The sequence below is a fragment of the Urocampus carinirostris genome, chromosome 1, assembly GCF_059441175.1.
Source record: "Urocampus carinirostris isolate Australia breed hairy pipefish chromosome 1, RoL_Ucar_1.0, whole genome shotgun sequence".
Taxonomy (NCBI): Eukaryota; Metazoa; Chordata; class Actinopteri; order Syngnathiformes; family Syngnathidae; genus Urocampus; species Urocampus carinirostris.
In genome coordinates, this window is record NC_142349.1 from 12,115,590 (window position 1) to 12,130,513 (window position 14,924).

The 14,924-nt window shown below is 39.0% G+C and overlaps 1 protein-coding gene across 1 annotated transcript in view; it reads right to left on the reverse strand.

Annotated features, from left to right (window-relative positions):
- The window catches only part of insra (insulin receptor a), a 79,795-nt gene that overhangs the window by 14,198 nt on the left and 50,673 nt on the right, over positions 1–14,924 (reverse strand). Inside the window, exons 4-11 of the mRNA XM_088326842.1 lie at positions 13,525–13,664; positions 13,301–13,445; positions 12,033–12,241; positions 11,423–11,549; positions 9,497–9,750; positions 5,971–6,138; positions 5,049–5,247; positions 823–1,103 (exon numbers count right to left, since the gene is read on the reverse strand). Coding sequence (XP_088182968.1) covers positions 823–1,103; positions 5,049–5,247; positions 5,971–6,138; positions 9,497–9,750; positions 11,423–11,549; positions 12,033–12,241; positions 13,301–13,445; positions 13,525–13,664 — 1,523 coding nt within the window. The remainder of the gene's footprint in view (positions 1–822; positions 1,104–5,048; positions 5,248–5,970; positions 6,139–9,496; positions 9,751–11,422; positions 11,550–12,032; positions 12,242–13,300; positions 13,446–13,524; positions 13,665–14,924) is intronic.

The window sequence follows — 14,924 nt, forward strand, 5'->3', positions numbered from 1 at the left end:
GCAATGATCGATCAATGCGCAAACATCGCTGCCCTCAAATGTAAACGAGTATGCAACGCTAATTGAACCAGAGTAGTGGCGGTGAGAGTTAAGACCACTCAGCACTTGAACACATGTGGTACAACTCAAATACAAAACAATCAGATTTGATCTCATATTGCACTATTTTACTCATGGTGTCTCAACACACAACAGAGCTTGTATAGTATTTTGTTGAAAGACTTTCTATTTTCTCCGTTTTCTAACATTTATTGAAGATTTGCCTAGTGCATTCTGATAGATTAAATAGTCCCTCCACTTCTTAAAGCTCTTTTACATGCACATGCCGTATATCTTAAACCGAGACATACAGGTGAAGAAGCGGAGACTGTTTAACCTTTCAGAATGCACTATGCAAATCAGTTTTGTGACACCGTGATTAAAGTGATGAGATAAGCTCAAATGCCTTTTTCTTGTGTCATCCCTAACACTGGTGGTCTAGTGATGATATTGAGGCGCTCTTACCACTACTTGGGTTTGATTCCTATTGCATAGAATGTTTTCTAAATCGAGTTAGCGGAACATATCAATGAGATGCATTAATAAGTACTCATGCACACAGAATCTCTTGGTTTACTCACAATTTCATGTGCCTTTTAGTCTGGTGCACCTTAAGTGTGAAAAATATACGACTTAAACTTTTTTTGGGGTGCTCCTTATGAAACAGTGGGCCTTTTCGTGCAAAATATACGCTACATTGAGCATAAACGATTACACTAATACAAAAATACAAAACAGTTATTAGTTTGTTTGTACTAAGTGTGTGGGTAGGTTTTGTCAAACCTTCAGGCATGGTGCGGGCACTGACGTAAGCAGCCATGCTGCAGCGAGCTGCGTCAGTCGGGTGGTTGCAGGCATGAATTTCAATCTGGTAGCTGGTGAAATGGCGCAGATTGGAGATGACCGTGGACTCCTTGGCCATTACGGTGACCACTGTCTTGGAGCTCTCGAACGTCTCCTCGTCCTCTGGGACAACCGTGCTGGACAGCCTGCCTGAAGCAGCAGTCGGGAGCAAACGTGTCTGGTTGGCCACATCCATCGCGGACCGTCGTTGTCTTGAACGTCTGTGAAGTAAACTATGTTTTTATATTTTATTTTGGTGTGAAATTAAACAGCAGTTGAAATGATATGTATGTGTAATACTGCTTTTCTTCAGACAGTCTTTTAGTCACCAATAGCAAGTACCAAAGCCACTAGTAATTTTGAAACAGACTACATTCCGCAATAAATAAATAGATAAAATATGAATATAAAGCTTTTTCCTAAAAAACTGCTATCTATAAGCATTTTTCATCCTTCTTAGTTTTAGTTCATGTTGAAAAACTGCCACAAGGAGGCAGCAAGCACTGGCATCAGAAATTGTTACTTTAAGACGGCAAGGTAATGGTTTGATATATTAATGCTGGTATACTTTCCTACCTCTGACAAAGATATAAGCTTTTGAAAAAAAAGATATCACCCCTTTTTATGGACAAAAAATAAGTTTTACCAAGATATCAATTTCTATGCATTATATATATATATATATATATATATATATATATATATATATATATACTGATGTATGTATATATTTTTTTGCTGAAAAAAAATACAATTTACACTTCATAGTTGTTTTAAAAATTTGGAAATGTATACAGGAGCACAATCTTTTTACGTTTAAGCAACATGGGTCTACCATGACTAACTTGATAGCTCATTTAAATAATATTACCAGTATGTTTTTCGTTCGCAATATGGCTGGTCATGTTGTTTACTTAGACTTTTGCAAGGCTTTTAAAAAAAGTGCCTCATGTCAAGCTTTTACAAAAACTGAAATGTTATGGTATTAGTGGAAAACTGCTTGAATGGATAACTGCATACTTGTCAAATCGTAAACAATGCGTAAAAATTTACGATGTTCTTTCAGCGTGGTTGGAAGTTTGTAGTGGGGTACCACAGGGCTCAGTACTAGGACCATTATTATTCCTGTTTTTTGTGAACGACCTACCCGAGGTCATTCAAAGTAGTGAAATCTCAATTTTTGCCGATGATGCTAAGCTGTCGGCCTTCTTACCAAAAACCCAGGTTGCAGGAACAATTGATTCTCTTCAAAATGACATTAAATCAGTTTTTCTTTGGGCCGAACAGTAGCAACTGCAACTGTCATCTCATAAATGCTTAGCACAGTTGTTTTTTCATGGTTCTGTTCCGCTGTATAGCATTAATGATCATGATTTGCATGTTGTTACTGAATATAAGGATCTGGGTGTCACTCTTACTTCAAACCTAAAGTTTATCACGCATATCACCAAAATTACCAACAAAGCCAATAACGTAGCATCAAACATTTACAGAAATTTTTACAACAAGAACCCAGCATTCTTAGTTCGAATGTTTTGCGTGTATGTTAGACCCGGGTTAGAATATAATAGTGTTGTGTGGAACCCTTACTTACTCAAATACATCAACCTACTGGAAGGAGTTCAGCGTCGGTATACGAAGCGGATACCTGGGATGGACAATTTGTCATATCCGGAAAGACTACAAAGGCTGAACTTGGACTTTTTGGAGCTCCGCAGAACTCGATTTGATTTAATTTTTGTGTTCAAAGTACTACATGGAATGATCAATGTGCCCTTTGATCAATTTTTTGAGTTCTGTCGTGTTGATGGTTTACGTGGCCACAGATATAAGTTACAGGTGCCTAGACCTACCAGCAACTTGCATGGAAACTATTTCTTTCAGGATACCAAAAATTTTGAATTTTTTGCCTGACCGGGTTTATTGCAAATTCGGTGCAAACTTTTTAGCAAAGGTTGGCAGAGAAAGATTTTTCAAATTTTCTTAGGGGAGGGGGCGTAAGGTGAACCAAATTTGGCCATGCTCACTCTCAGCATTAGTTTTGTGTCATGTTTTGATTAATGTATCTAACAATACTTTCAATAAACATTACAAACATTAGGGTACAAAGTGTTTTTTCCCTTTCAGAATAAAGGTAATGATAAAAAAAGTAGCTATATAGCAACTACCCTTTCCAAATTTATTAGAAGTTCTCATAGTACAGTGCTTTGGAAAAGTATTTGCCACCTTCCTAAATTTGGTGTTTTTTGCATATTTATCACTCACAAAAGGTTTCAGGTCGTCAAACCAATTTCAACATTACAGAGACAACCCACAGAAATATTGAATGGAGTATTGAAAGAACGATACGATTTATTAAGGCACAATAACATAGGCCTACCTGGCTTACGTTTAAAAGTAATTGTCTTCCCTTGTTAAATCACAAAGTAACTAACCACTAAGTGACTAACCAATGTTTTGGGAAAATTAAGTTCGATTCCTCAGGCCACACCCAAAATGTATGTCCACCACCTATGTTGAATCAAGAAATCACTTAAATTGTATGTTAGACAAAGTGAAGTAGAATACACAATCTCAAGAACACAATTGACCTGCCACAATCCAAAGAAATGCCAGAAGAAATTATGAAAAAGTTATTGAACTCTATCAGTCCGGAAAGGGTCAAAAAACCATATCCAAGGTTGTATGGCTCCTGCGGACCACTGTCACTGTCAATTTCGACAAATGGAGAAAACTGGGCAGACAGTGGCAAACTTTCTTAGGAGTACTCGACCAACTATGATTACTCCAAGAGTGTGACGACGGCTCATTAAAGTGAGTTACAGAAGCACCTCGAAAAACATTCATGGAATCGTTGCACTCGCTGGCCTAATTAAGGTCATCCAAGGGAGAGTTCTAAGGTGAAAACCAGTTCTGTTTTTGTGTTCTCACATTTGCCAAAAAACATCTTGATTATCCCCAAGACTATTGGAGAAACATTCTGTGGACTGATGAGTCAAAAACTAAATTTTTTGGAAGGCGTGCATCCCATGACATCTGGCGTAAAAATGGCACAGCATTTGAAAAAAAGAACATGATACCAACAGTTAAACATGGTGGTGGCAGTGTAATGGTCTGGGGCTGCTTTGCTGCTTCCGAACCAAGACAACTTGCTGTGGTTGACGGAATAATGAATTCTGGTGTTTACCAGAAGATCCCGAAGTAGAACAGTTGGCCATGAGTTTGTGCCCTCAAACTCAAGTGCTCTTGTACCATGCAGCAGGAGAACAATCCGAAACACACCAGCATGTCTAGCTTTGAATGGCTAAAAAAAAAACCAAAATGAAGGTTCTGCCGTGGCAAAGTCAAAGTCTGGATTTAAATCCAATTGAGATGCAGTGGTGTGACGTTAAATGGACAGCTCATGTGCAAAAACCCCTCCAAAATGGCAGATTTGAATTTTGCATATAAAAGTGGGCCAAAAATGCTTCACAGTGTTGTGAAAGATTCATTACTAATTACTGTATACATTTCATTTCTGTTATTGCCGCCAAAGGTGGCCCAACTAGCTATTAGATAAAGGGGGCAATTACTTTTTCACATAGAGCCATATTATTTTGATTGTTTTTGTGCCTTAAAAAATGGAATCAACATTTCAAAACTGCATGTCTTTGGGTTGTCTCTGTGTGATATTAAGATTAGTTTGTTGATCTGAAACCTTTATGAATGATAAATATGCAAAAAACAAAGAAATCCGGAATGGGGCAGATTATTTTTCACAGCAATATGTATCGGTATATCCACTTCCCTACGACAAAATAATTTGGTCAAATAAAACTCTACCGGACAGTAAGAAATTGTCTCAAATTTTCTAAATTCATAATAAAACAAGTGATTATTTCATTACTCAAATATAATTTCCTTCAAAAGATTTCTTTAATAGGGTTCACGCTGACCGGGTTAAAGTCAATCCCGATTAGATAAAATGAACTTAATTGTCAAACCTGCCCAAGGACTACAAAAACAGATTGGGATTTTTCTTCTTAACATCAATGTAATTTATAATGTAATAACAACCACAGATTGGAAAAAAATCATGTGTAAATTGTATTTGTTCAATGTTTAATTTCAATCTAACTTTAAAATGGACCTGGGTGATCTTATTCTTAATTAAGGGGAAGTCTTACTTCATCTCAAAGACTTCATTGTGGAGATAGTTCTCAAATGTTTTGCGGTACTCTAGCTCCTCCTTCTCTTTCTTGAGCTCTTTATCCGTCTTAGGACAGGCACAACAAGGCCTACCGGGGCCAATCTCCTCCGTCTGGTTCAACTTTTGCTCCTCGTCGCCATCTACCTGAGTGGGGGCCCGCGAGGGCAGCTTCATCCCTGAGAAAAAGCAACATGCAGTCAGCATACAAGCAAAATTGCTGCACATGCGCACTCTGATGAAAGTGCCCGAAGGGTTATCAGGGAATATCTGACATTGTCAGCCATCCTTGATTCATCCAAGTGGAAATAAATTACAAGAGACACAACTTGCAGACTAATCTATTTCCTGGAAGTGAGCAAAAGTTCTTGAAGTTTATGGACCATTTGAGGTTAACTAGTTTAAGTGGTTCGACCACAACTGAAACCGATTGCAACAACATTAATGCTGTCTAGCGGTCTTCAAAGGCAGTATTAATTTTTTTTACTATCATCACACAATGGGAATCGTTGTTGTCTCACGAAAAGAAAATTAAAAAAAAAACGAAATGGCTAAACAACATTAAAAAAAAACAGACTTCATATAAAAAATATGTAACATTATACTTGTGAACATGATTGACATTTTGAGTCCAAAATTAATATCATGAATTACGTTATTGCAAAAATACAACCCATAAACTAAGCTAAATAAAATGCGTTCCCGATTATTTAATGTTCAGCATTAATCTGATCTTATTGTTGGTTGTAAAACTGGATGATACTGGACCATCCTCTGACATTATTTTTTGCAGAACACCGAAATATCTGATTCCACATTGATTGGTCAGATAATGTTCCTATAGAAATCCCTGGATTATATCTAGCGTCTTTTCAGCACACATTGAATAAAAGTAATCTTACCCTTTTGACAATAGTCAAACTTGTAGAGCTCACTAGCCTCCGCCTGCCGCTGACAGAAAACCAGGTAGTGTGTGATGTTGCCGTTGGGGTCATTGGGGGGCTTCCACTTGAGCAGGATTTGGGAAGAGGAATTGGAGGACGAGATGGGGTCCAAAGGGACTGACGGTTCTGTGGACAAAATGAAAACATTCATACTTTGACTCTCCGTAATTAATTTTTTCCCCCATTCGTTCTTGGTTTTTCATTTTTACACAGAATCAAAAGCTTTGGTTCAAAACACCTTCCAAAGGATGAGTTTATTTCCATTTCCTTATTGATTCTCTTTTCGCCCTACTATTACCCAATCATAAACAGATATTAAAAAGTTAATCAGTTCTTCTCCCTCCCACATTTTAATTAACAACCTATACTCTACCTGCAACTATATAATTGCTATTGTTTCTATTAAGAAATTACCCCACCATTATTCTGCATTGTGGTATTTTATCTCTTGGAATTTGTAAAATATTTTTAATCAATAGTTTCTTTTACATTTTCATGTCAATATATATATATATATATATATATATATATATATATATATATATATATATATATATTTTATATCCAAGTAGCTTTTGGTGTAGAGGTGAGATTGAGCCTAAAAAATCTAGCCTGGCCTGGCCTGACCTGACCCAGGCCCACGGGTATAAAAGCCATACCCGGCTGGAACCCGACAAACGAACTTGATTAGCAAGACTGAGCTCTATGTAAACCTGAGGACTCGGGAGGAAAGGTGATTTATTATAACAAATTAAAGCTGGTCTTTTGTAATGAAATCTAAGTTAAAAAAGACTGTTTAATCAATAACATCATTTAAATCTCTGTGTCTGCAGAGGTTGCATTAACCGACAATTTTCCATCATTGATAAAATATTTTTCAAGAGGTAATTGTAAAAGAGCAAAGGTACGTCTTTAAGAATCTAGTACCGCACTTTAGAAGAGAAAAAAGGGGGGAAACAATGAAAAACAATGTTGGGTGGGTAATAGAGACATGAAGGGAAGGAATTGTCTATGCCTCAAAGCGCCTCGGGACCTTTTTTGGTTGAGTATCCCCACATCATTTTATTCTAATATGTTCATAAACATTAGTCATTATATTTTTTTTTAAAAGGCAAAGAAAGAGAAGCCCGGCTCAACCCCAACATAATGATTGACATTTTAGGCTGACTCAAATTTCAGGCCGGGTCATGCTCAGATTCAGATCTTACCTCTAGTTTCTTGTGATGGTAACACGTTGTACCACCTCATCATGATCAACAAAAAGGGTCATTTATGGTCATGGCCAATAGTGATGCAAATAAATATTAACTATCAAAGTTGTATAGAGAAGGCTGAATGTCTGGGGCAAGGCAAATAGAGACTATTTATGCAACAAACTAACTTGTCAGGGCTGCTGCTTAGAGGGTACGACAGGTCTGCCCTTGAGGCCAGGAACGACAAACTGACGCAACATACAAGAGGAAATCTTGGAGACAGGGTGCCAGACAGGGTAACGGCGACACTCTGTCCATGACACCACGATTTAACCATCACAAGGAAGAATGAGAATCTGGATTCCAGTGGTGTTACCGATAGTCTACTGTATTTGAGGTGTTTTAAATGTGAAAAAAATGGGACAGCAGTGTTCTGTATTTTTCCATTTTCCCCGCATCTCAAAGATTTATTTCAGGAGGTGGTATAAATGACGAATTTCATACCATAAGAATCGTAAAAGCCACGTGGAGAGTAAAAATTGACGATCTGTGATAGCAAAGTTCCACTTCGGCCATACATTACAAATATTGCTGTTGGCCAGGATTGTTGTTTGAGCCATGGAAATAAAAATATATGGTCTGAATGTTGATTTTCACCAAAAAGTATGAATGGCAGATGTAGTTTTTTTAAAAGGAGGTTGAAATAAATTGCAACTCTGTAGACTACCTATATGTTTATAAATGTGAAACTGAGTATTTCTATAGAAAATGCCCAAAATGACAACAATTTAAGAATAACTACAAAAGAAACAAGATTAAAAAAAACAAAAACAAAAAATTCTAATAATTCGTTCACAAAGTCAGAATCTTGTCACGATTTACTTGCCATCTTTTAATGTAAAACATTAAAAATAAAAGAATATACTTAGATTAAGAAAAAAAGTGTAAATGGTTAATGATGTAGCCAAAAAAATGTGATTTTACAAGGATGAAAGAAAGAAAAAGTTTTTAAAAAATTGCTAGAATCAAGGTATTTACAAAGCTTGAAAAAAGTAGTTGAATGAGCAAAAACAGATATACTATTTTTGAATAAAATAAAACATTAAAACAAGAATCTTATCCAAATGAAGTACAAAAGGCAAAAAAAAGCATAAAAAAATCACAAGTGAATGTCTAACTTATCAAGACCTTTCTTCATGTTTCTATGACTTATTTCCTCTGCTTGATTTGACAAGCATTCCTCCTCAGTCTCGAAGTGAGTCATCTAACGGAATAAATATTTCAATTTTCTGATATCCTTATTTTACAGACCATAAGGCGCATCCCAAACCCCTCCCAAAGTAGTCGGAAATGTGAACGTGTGCCTCATGTGCGGACAAAATTGAAAACTTGTTACCATGTTGGTGCAATTATTGATCAGTCGATACATTTTATGGCTGACCACAATTGCTTAATGGTGGCAACGAGGATCGAACGAGATAGCAATGGTAAGAGCACCGAACCCTATCCTATCCACAAGGCCACCAGGGACGTGTATGATTTTTTGCCATTGCATAACATTGGATGCAACGGGAATCAAACCCAGGTAAAGGCAGGGAGAGCACTGGATCCAGTACACTAGTTCTGAAGGGATATGGACGAAACATGAAATGGCATTAAGTCTTATTTCATTATTAAACTATTTATAGTCATGGTGCCAGATATGTTAGAGAAATGAGAAAACCGACAGTGATTAGAAAATAGAATAACATTTTCTTTCACTTTTTTTTTCAGCTCCAACCAAGCTATGCACGAGACATATGTGTTAAATACCTACGGCAACACAGTTATTTATATGTTTTAGGAAGACCTAATTACTTCCCACAACGCCTTTCTTTTCATTCGGTTAATAACGACCAAATTACTTTCAACAATTCCTGTCATTTAATTTAGTTCTTACTAGGTTGATGAGGTAAAACCTGATGCATTTTTATATGTTGCCAGTACTACTAATGACTAAGAGGATAAAATACTGCACGCTTCCCACCGCGATTCACATTTGATTCCGGTCTTATCCAATGTTATGCAATCGTGATCAGTATAATATTCCGACTGATAGATGAATGCACAAATACAATACTTTTGTATTGTTGGTGTAACCCTTGACAATGACTGTAATTTTCACTCCATGCGCCTTACATATGAAAAAATATCACAGAGGACTAATTTTTGAGGGTGCGCCTTATATTCAGGTTTCCCTTAATAGTGAGGAAAATACAGTAATCTAACTGGATATCAGACATGAGACTTACTGGTCGCGTTGGTGCGCACGTAGATGATGCCACTCTTGGCGCCGTTGACTTGATGCTCGTCTGAGGCGGACAGCTGTGTCTTAACCATGATGGCGTACTGTGTCCAAGGTTTAAGGGGCAGGATGAGGTGACCCGGCTCAAAGTGATCCCTGTCACCCTCGGTGGAGCGGGGCGGCGGATCCACGTCCGCAATCACCCAACTGTTTGAGCCACACGCATCTTGCCCGTCAAACTCGGTCACGTTCTGAAACGGCCTGTGGGGGGGGGAATCAGGGTTTGACATTATTCAGTACAAAATGAAACATCCACAGAAAAAAGTATAGAAGAATAAATGTTTGACTTTTAGAGGCTGAACCTTTTTTTGAAAGTGATATTACGTTGTATTGTAAATATTTACCTTATTTTCCTGGACTATAAGGTGCACCTAAAAACCCCAAATTTGACAGAATATTGAAAGAGCTTTTTATAGGTAGGTGAGCATTATATACAGCAAACTACGGTGGATAAGATTGGAATTGCATACATTAGTTACAAGTGTGCGATACTACACGAGGTTTTACAGTATATTTCCGTATTTGAGAAATGATTGATCAATTGATAATCATCGCTGGTGCAAATCACAATACATTCGAACCCAGTGAAGAATCTGACACGCTACCAATAGACCACCAGTGGGACATATAAAAAGGCATTAGACATTTTCTCATTATACAGATGGTTTTACTCATGGTGCCAGAAAGACTGTTTTGCATATTGCATTCTAATAGGTTAAATAGTCTCGCCGCTGCTTCAACTGCTATTTGGTGCATAAGCACAAACAACAGTCAGGACCCGTCTCCCCACCCGAAGGCAGAGGGAGGCTACCCTCTCGTCTACTAGGGTGAACCCTAACGTACAGGCGCCGAGCCGTGAAGCAATTAATATGCCCACACCGGCTCTGCGCCTCTCACCACGGGCAACTCCAGAGTGGAAGAGAGTCCAACCCCTCTCGAGAGGACTGGTACCAGAGTCCAAGCTGTGCGTAGAGGTGAGTCCGACTATATCTAGTCGGAATTTCTCAACCTCATGCACCAACTCGGGCTCCTTCCCTGCCAGAGAGGTAACGTTCCATGTCCCAAAAGCCAGTTTCTGTAGCCGGGGATCGTCGCGCCAAGGACCCCTCCCTTGGCCGCTACCCAGCTCTCTGCGCACCCGACCCCTTTAGCCCCTCCTACAGGTGGTGAGCCCATGGGAAGACGGTCCCACGTCGTCCCTTCGGGCTGTGCCCGGCCGGCCCCCGTGGGTAAGGGTCCGGCCACCAGGCGCTCGCCAGCGGACCCCACCTCCAGGCCTGGCTCCAGAAGGGGGCCCCGGTAACCCGCGTCCGGGCAAGGGAAATCGAGGACCAAAGTTTTGTGTCATCATAAGGGGTCTTCTGATCATTTTAATCATTGCACTGTTACATGCTGTAAGTGTATAATGGTTGTACACGAAGAAATACGTTACCTCTTACGTATGAAAAATCTACACCAAGGAATGTTTTTGGGGGGTGCTTCTTACAGTCTTGTGCGACTTATAATGCGGAAAATACGGTGCATTTGCAAATTCATTAGTAACCCCTTTGTCATAATTTAATGGATTTCTAAAAATGCAGCCCATAAAAGGCAGGTGTAGCTTTTATAACTCGAGCTGAAGGTTCACCAACAACCTCAGTTTGGTGAATTTGTCAATGTTAAAACAAGTTTGGAAATAAAATTATTTGAACAGAAGCCAACAAGTGACCAGGGATATAATTTAGTAGTTTTAAATGTCTTTCTGAATAAATAATTTGGCTGTGAAGATTTGTCCACCCGATTTGCTCGTTTGTTGTCACGGGTTGCCATTGCAGCTGAAACTAATATACATCTGGCGCACACTCAGGTAGTTAGGGAAAAGAAAAGAACTCACGCTTCTTTGTAGAGCACCATAAATCCCAGCAGGTCTCTGAAGTCTGGAGGCCAGAAGGCTTCCCACTTCACCATGATCTTATCACTCATTGTGCGGATCTGAGTGAAATTCAGTACGTGATTCTCGCCTGATAAGAACAAATTTGGAACATGAGGTGAAGAAAGTTGCAGAAGATGTACACGTGTGATACATGTGTTCTCCGATGTCTACATCAGATAATTATTATGTCATTAGTTATTTTAATGTGTTAAATATTGGATGAAGGTTGATGAATCTAAGCAGAATGTTGTGGGTAAGTCTTCGGTTAGCTGACTCTGATTTCATCCCGATGTAATATTGATTAGTGGTCTCCCTTCTGTTGAATATTATCGTGCAGCAGCCATCACCCTTCTCTTACATTAAACTTTTGCTAAACCAAAATTGCATCCAAATACAATATTGTAGATGGTGAATGTGGAGGGACAGACTACTTTAATCATAAGTACTGAAACACTTGATACTAACAAGGTTGGACAGGCAAATTAAGCTGGTCAGTCAGAACATGCTGAGAAAAGCCTCTGAAAAAAAATTACCATCACCATGCAATGGTAATCAGAGTGACATGACTTACAAGAGGCTTGGTCGCCATTTGTCTTGGACGCAATGTCGTTCTTGCGACCCCGGGTGCCAGTGACCTCCTCCATTTTGCGGATTTCGGACATGCACAACTTGGAGTTATAGTGGAAAAACATTCGCCCCTGTTGGATATTAAGCCTGTGCTTGGACCAGTCCCAAAGTTGTCGCAAATTCTGATTGTCCAAAGCGTAGAAGGAGTAATTGCTGAAAGAGGAAAGGAAAAGGTTATTAATGGTAACAACTTTGTGCCACATTTTAGGTTCTCAATTGGGCGCATTCGGCGAGCTGCAGTGTTATATTGCATTTATTTTTCTATCATGTTTTCTAAAAAGGTTTTCACTGTAGATAATTTACAAACAAATAATGAAAAATAGCAACCAAATTATTTATTATAATTTATATAAATTTATAGTTCCATGCAAGTTTTACCCCAAATATACAGATGTGAGGTCTCTTGATTTTAATTTATGCCATTAACTGTTTCATACTTAAACGTTAAACAGTAATTAGACTTTCAATGTCTATGACCAGTAGTTGTACTGAATAATATCACTGTACATGTCATTGTCGTACATAGTGACTCCGGGTGCCTGACTTTTGCATGCCATGGTTGGGCATTCACGAGTAGCTTTTATGATTGGAAAGGCGCAACAATGACTTGGCCATTTCTGCTGTAAAAAAGACTTTAATTACTATACTGACTAATTCCAGGCCCTATTCTGTACTGACATGCCTCTTTCTGATAAAATAGACTTGAACACTTTTATGCAGTTAAAATGGGGATCATTAGAAGAAGAACAGATCAGCAGCTGGGAGATCGTTTCGAAGAAAGTAAAATCCACTGAACACAAGTAGACCCAACTTGAAGACCATATTTTCTGAAGTAAACCTCCTAATGTATTCACTAAAGTAAGCACTAAGGGCAGTGACTCCAAGGTTGATGTAAAAGTTTATAAAAAAAAAAAGCTTTAGCATTGGAAAACAAACCGATACTGGGTACATGTAATGAAGTCACTAAGTTCCTAACATTGGGAGTTATTGTTCTTGTTATTGTTGTTCTGTGACCTGCTATCAAACGTGTAATTTTGCTGTAATCAACCACATTTCTGTGGAAGAATATTGAAAAATGGATAGACACTTATTTTCTAGCGAAAAACTAAATGGCCATGGAACACAATTATTTACAGGCATTATGATATCAGTCAAAATAGTTGTAATTGGCCGGCAAATCTCCCTCTTAAAACACGTAGCGGTTGACCTCACCCAACTTCCATCTCCTCCCCACGGATGGTGCGCAGCTTGCGGAAGAAAGACAGCGAGACCAGGGCATAAGAGCGCCGCACCATCAGGTAGCCAGTAATCTCTTCAATCTGGCCCAGGCTTGCCTCCAGCTCTGCAGCTATGTTGTCTGCAGCATAGACAACAAAAACATCAGTTTGGAACGATACATGGTCAGAGATACACCATGGTGACTTCCAGGTGCTTACTTCCGCCGCGCAGGTTAATGACCAGGCTGCCATTAAGAATTGTGCAGCCCCTCAGATCCTGAGCCGCAGTGACTGAGTCAACGGTTTTTAGACCCATGCATACCTTGGGGCAGAGCCCAGCACACGGAGTGCAGTTTAGCCTGTCGGTGCAAATGAAAAATGCATTTTTGTTACACTTGCAGAATACATTCAAACTGTTTTAAACATGTAGGCAATGAAACTTGGTCATAGAAAATATCTTACTGAGAACCAACTAGAGGTAAGATCAGGTCAAAAAATATTTAGTCAAACCCGTCCCGCGGGTAACAAAGCTCAGCCCTGTCCGAGTACATATGGCTCAGAGACTAAATTTGACCGACACATTTCACTGTGGCGTTCCAAAGTAAGATGGTTGGATACAGATTGTGGTACATGCGAAGCTGAGGAAATGCTGAATTATCAACAGGTTCAGACTAGTATATATCGGGCAAATTCTTAAATACAGTTTATTGTTAGGGTGTCACACCAACATACCCTATTGTGGGTCGGTTAGAAATCCTTAAAACAGAAGCTCATTAAACTATGAGACTTTGAGACTCTTCGTGATTTAGGGCTATACAAATAAAGATGACTTGACTTGACTTGACTATGTAAACACTCAAAAACGCCAGCACACCACTGAGAGCAATTTGATTGTTTGAGCGGTAAAGGTAGGCGGATGTCTGCACACAGCGCAAGGCACTCCCTTCGCTCTCTCGATCAGTGCAGTCTGCGGCGAAGGTAAATAAGACAATATCCTTCTTGTCTGCAGTATTTTGTGACATTTTTAGAAAAATACTTTGCTGGCACCTTGTTTTGTAACCGTTATTAAGGACAAAAATGACTGTAAAATGAGCTTCAACGCTAAGTAACCAATAGAAGACAAGTTTAAAGTACCGTATTTTCTGCACTATAAGGCGCACCTAAAAGCCTTTATTTTTTTCAAAAGCTGACCATGCGCCTTATCATACAGCGCGCCTTATTTATGGAACAAAATTAATTCGCAAAGTCTTGCAACTAACTTGCAGCCGCCGACTAGATTTTCCCCCGAACGCCAAGTAGTCCGCGGTGTATGCTGGGATTTATTTACCGGCGTTTCATTGGCTAACCAATGTGTCAATCATCATTTGAATGGATCACTATTGGCTAAAGTTATTCGGAGGTCAAGGGGCGGATCCTTTTTATCATTTACAGGCTGGCATTGGCTTGAAAGGCAAAACAAAGCCTGCAATTGGCCGAAAAAGATGAATGCGTATAGCACGTGGCTGACGGCATACAGAAAGCATTTTTTTACTATTTTGTATTTGTAAATATTTTATTCTCCTGGATTTACTAAACTCACAGATATAAGAGGACCACGGCTGCACATTATTATGAACACA